The sequence below is a fragment of the Sinocyclocheilus rhinocerous genome, unplaced genomic scaffold (assembly GCF_001515625.1).
Source record: "Sinocyclocheilus rhinocerous isolate Xijiao unplaced genomic scaffold, SAMN03320098_v1.1 scaffold952, whole genome shotgun sequence".
NCBI lineage: Eukaryota > Metazoa > Chordata > Actinopteri > Cypriniformes > Cyprinidae > Sinocyclocheilus > Sinocyclocheilus rhinocerous.
In genome coordinates this window covers 354,974-360,193 of record NW_015641498.1, presented here as the reverse complement: position 1 = coordinate 360,193, position 5,220 = coordinate 354,974, and the positions used below count along the sequence as shown (strand labels likewise).

The window sequence follows — 5,220 nt, the reverse complement described above, 5'->3', positions numbered from 1 at the left end:
TGATTTTAGCAAATGGCTGCAATATAACAAAGAGTGAAAAATTTAAGGGGGTCTGAATACTTTCCGTTCCCACTGTATATATATATATATACACATACACACACAGGGGTTTTTCCAGTCTGGTATTATGCTCATTATGGCAATTCAACATAAATATTGTCATTAGTGTAATAAGAAAAATTATGGTAATAATTCCGCCCCTTAATACTAAGGATGATTTTATTCATTTGTGGCAATGAAAATGTTTTGTTTTTTTCACACTTATTAAAAAAAAAATTCCGTATCAGAATCTTATTCTCATTACCAAAAATAAAAATAAACTAAAAAAAAAATGTCATTAGCATAATGGGTAAAAAAAAATATATATTGTAATGTGAAAAAAAATCAATTCTTCTCATTTCAACGCAACTGAAAATACTTAATAAAATTGTCATTCGTGTATTAAAGGGGACAAAGTCTCATTACCCTAATATGAAAAAAAAAAAATCATTCACATTACCACAATTCAAAATAAATGAAACTGTCATTAGCGTAATGCAGGAAAATTGTTTCGCATTTTCGCAATGCATAAGTCAAAATATATTCTGAATATATATATATATATATTATATTTTTTAAAGTCACAAAAATGCACAGTATTTCTTGCATTGCAAAAGAAACAACTAAGAACAACTTTATTTTGTATTGCGGTAAAAAGAATGCGCTTTAATTTGGGGGAAAAAAGTGCTTACTTATGAAAATAACGTAGCAATACACAAAATCTTAAGTGTACAAAAATAGACTTCTTTTTCCTTCTAATTTAATTTAATTGGGGTCAAATATGACTCGGACATGTTCTTGTTGGGCTTTGTGGGATATACCCAATAAAACTGACTTTTTAAGAGCTAGTTTTGGTTATTCTGTGTAGGACCTCTGTTACGGTGAATGAAACTGGGACATGGCCAAGGACATGTAGTTTTGCACATGTGACTTTGTGTTAATGTTAGGTTTTGGTCTGTTATTTCTGTGTACTAGCATGTGCCAGTCTGTACCTGAGGGCTGAGGCCTGTCATGAGGAGAGTGGACGTGGGATGTCACATGAAACATAAATCCCCCAAACACACACACACACACACAAATACACACACTTTAAAACAGAAGACACGCCAAAAACAGATTCACACACACCAGCTACATCCAATGATGTCTGTGACCTGAAATCAAGCTGAATAAATACAACCAAAAGGATGAGAATAAATATCTTGCTGTTTCAGTCCTCTTCAGTTTCTCTCGTCTGCGGTGATGTCACTTCCTCTTCCTCCTCTGAGTCCTCATAGGTGCATTCCCGCATGTGTGTGAACGTATGCGAGCGCGCTGCTACCTGGGCGGCCAGGGCAGAGCTGAAACTGATCGCTTCTGAGCCATGCAGTTCTGTCAATCGGTCAATCACAGAGAGGGTGGGCACTCTGGGTGTGAGCGGGTGTGTCCCATCATGCCCCTCATCTATAAGCCCGTCTGATTGGAAGAGCTGTGTTTCCTCCGCAGTCTCATCTCTGGTATCTTTAGCTGCCCCAGTTACATCAGAATCTCCACAGCAAAACTCAATAACAGAATCTCTCTCTCTTTCCGCCCCACTCAGAACCTCAGTCTGCTGTTCACATTCATTCTCCTCTCCTTGTTGGGAGACATGGTTTTCCGTGGTAGGCATGGACTCTGCTGAAATATGCGGTTCTAAAGAGTTTGTGTCCGTTTTTGATGTGTCCTTAGCAAATGGAGCCAGGGCGGCTAGAAGGACAAAAAAGACAAGTATTTTTTTTAAGCTACAAGTAGTTTGAAACTTGAATGTAGAATTAAAAAAAGTTACATTACAGACGGTCAATATGATAAAGTTTGCGACAAAACAAGCTAAAAACAAACAAAAGCTACACTAACTCAAGTTTATTCTAAATATAATTTATCAAACAAAATTTTTTTGTTTTCATTTACAAACATTTTTTCGATAATTGAAATAAAGCTAAAATAAAACAAAAAACAAAACAACAAAACAAAACAAAACACAAACTAAACAAAAAAACAAAACAAAACAAAAAACAATACACAAACAAAACAAAAACACAAAACAAAACACTAGGGGTGACCCCGAATAGTCAACGATTCGATGCTTCGATAGGAGGAGCCTGATTCAGCTACCAATCTCACAGTCAAATATTCGCAGAGGTGTTATGATCATGCCATTTTGGCTATATGGAGGTGCTCAAATGTCTGATTTCACATAGAACTACCGGTTTTCTCCCAATAAGTTACTATACAGCCTATTAAGATAATGCTGTAAATAAGAATCTGAAAAGAAAGAAGCTTTAAATAAATATTTTAACATGCGTGAAAAAATCCAACCACCCCTATAGATTTGAGTTTCACTTTCTATAATCCGTAACCGACAGAGAAGCGTTTTGGCGGCAGGGATTTAAAACTTTAACAAGACTCAAACTGACACAGGCAGAGTGAAAGACTGGATTTTTTCATTTCAAGTCATTTCAAAACATTCCAGTTCAGTTCATTTCGGTACATATCGTGTATTATTTATCTTGTATAAGATGCATTTGGTTGAGTTGTAAGGTGTAGGCCTACTTCACTGTACGGTGATTATCTCTTCAGCGCGAGCAGGACAAGCAACAATGCATAATATTAATGACTATGACTGGGACTGTCACATTATAATGAGAACACTATTGTAATAAAACGTTGTGAATTTTCAGAGTTTAGTTGCCGTGTTTCTGCACGTTGTTGCGTGAAGAACGCGTCCACAAAAGGAGTTCATTCAGAGCCGCGCAGACACGTTCATGCATTCGGGGCATTTTGTGCAGATAGCCTGTAAGTCGTAATATTAACGTTATGTTGTATAAATAACAAAGCGTATGAGATCTGCTTCATTCTACTGGTCATCTTCAGCGTGTGCAGCTCAAAACAGAAATGCAGAACATACCGTCATATACACAATGTTATAATGATAGCACTACTGTAAAAAATGTTGTGAATTCTTAGGGTTTCGCTTACGTTTAATGTTAACTATCTTTAAATCAAAAGATAAAACATTATTTACCCCATTTGTATCTGCGAGGCATCAGTTACACATTTTCCCTGTGTGTTAACGTAATTATGACTGTCGAATGTCTGAATTGACTCTTGGTAATGTATTTTGCACCACGCCCCCAAACATATGATTCGACGATCAGTCGAATATCGGCAAGATTCGAAAATTCCCATTCGACTATTAAAATCCTTAGTTGGGGACACCCCTACAAAACAAAACCAAACAAAAAACAAAACAAAACAAAACACAAAACAAAACAAAACAAAACATGAATGATGAAAAACAAAAATCTACAAATTTAAAATGCTGCCTGAAAAAAGTTTGGTTGAAGTACTAAAATTACTAAAACTGAATCAAAAATAACCAACAAAACTAGATTTGAAACCAGCTAAGCAAATCAGTTCAGACAATTCATTTCAATAAACAAGCAAACAAAAAAGCTAATAAAAATGACAAAAGCACATAAAATTACTAAAACATATTACTAAAAAATATTAAAAACCTCATTCAAAATAACAAACACTATAATAGTATATAAATAATGCTAAAATAACACTGTTGAAAAAATTAAGTACAGTAGTATACATTTTTCTCATAACAAAAATTGTTTATTTGTTTGTTGTTTTACCAGTTTATTAAAATGAACTGTCTGGACTGATTCGCTTGGTTAGCATTTGTCTAGTTAGCATTATTGTCCAAGAAAAATATACACGTCTTAAATATTTACATTTAGCAGACGCTTTTATCCAAAGCAACTTACAAAATACAAAATATTTAATTATATCATAGTTATTTTTTTATTCCCCACTGAAATGGACTGTTGTAAAAACAGAATCAGCCGACTTAAACAAAAACAAAAAAAAGTACTTTTGAGAAAGAAAAATACTAAAATATTATGTGTTTGTGCATGTAGTACCCTGATCACTGAACAGCAGAAGCTTGCGCTTGTCTCTCGCTCCATCTGATGTTCGGATTCCCAGGACGGATTTTAGCTCGAGTAAAACACGTCTGGACTCCTCACGTTCACGACGTTGGCGCTCCTGTTCCCATGGCGACAGCATGTCCGTGACCCCTCTCCACTCCGTCTCAGAGTCCGAGTCCGAGACATATGCCTCCAGCTCCTGGCCAAGAAAAGCATCTTTTTTTAATCCCAGCTAAGCTAATAACCACAAAATTGTTAATTGTTTATGAATCTCTCTGCATTTTTGCTAATGACAACACTTCAATCTTAGCAGTTTGTTTTGCTTTGTTCCACAATTTACATCTGTGAAATCCTTTGTGATATATAAAGGGGGAAAAAATGTTGATGACAACAATAACAAGCACTTCACTTACAAACAATAAACAAGTGATCTAGATTTGGAGTTTGGACAAAAATATAAGTTGTGCTTGTCTGTCGTGGCGAAATTTAATACTTGCATGGGTCAATGATAAATAATAATTTAATTATAAATAAGTAAATCTTGTTTAAAATGCATGTGAAGTAAAAATACATAGCTTTTCAATTCTCCTTACCTTTATGCTAGTGTATATTTCCTAATTAATATTCCTACCATTTTTAAACAAATACTTTAAGGTCGTTTTTTCAGGTAGCTTTTAATTAAGTTTTTTAAAGAACTTAGATTTTTTTTATGAACTGGTAAATTCATATGTTTTTTGGGAGTTGCATCGCCTGAACTAATGTTGCCTTATAAAAAGGTCAAATTATTTCAAATTTTAAGGCACTTACTGACTTTGACACCGTTATGAGGGTCTGTAGTGGTTATTTTATTTAATTTCCTTTTTTTCCTTAATGTTTTCTGCACGTTGGTTGTACCACGACTTTGATTTGGCAGACAATTTTCAAATATCAATAAGCAATATTATTAATATGTTCAAATTATTAATATAAAAAATAAAATATGCCAAATTACTTAATTAAAATGCTTAATTTCATTACTCTTTTTTTCATTACTATATCAGGACAGCTGTGCCAAAAAGAAAAAAAGTATATATATATATATATATATATATATATTTCTTATCAAAATATGTATATATGTTTTACATATATATGAAATATTTTATTTATTTATTTATTTAGTCATTTATTAGACGCTTTTATCCAAAGTGACTTACAAATGAGGACAACAGAAGCAATCAATTGTAGT

The 5,220-nt window shown here is 33.7% G+C and overlaps 1 protein-coding gene across 1 annotated transcript in view; it reads right to left on the bottom strand.

Moving 5' to 3' along the window:
* Positions 1–671: 671 nt before the first annotated feature.
* The window catches only part of LOC107755144 (vezatin-like), a 24,417-nt gene continuing 19,868 nt past the window's right edge, over positions 672–5,220 (bottom strand). Inside the window, exons 10-11 of the mRNA XM_016571847.1 lie at positions 3,987–4,191; positions 672–1,764 (exon numbers count right to left, since the gene is read on the bottom strand). Coding sequence (XP_016427333.1) covers positions 1,250–1,764; positions 3,987–4,191 — 720 coding nt within the window. The 3' untranslated portion in view covers positions 672–1,249. The remainder of the gene's footprint in view (positions 1,765–3,986; positions 4,192–5,220) is intronic.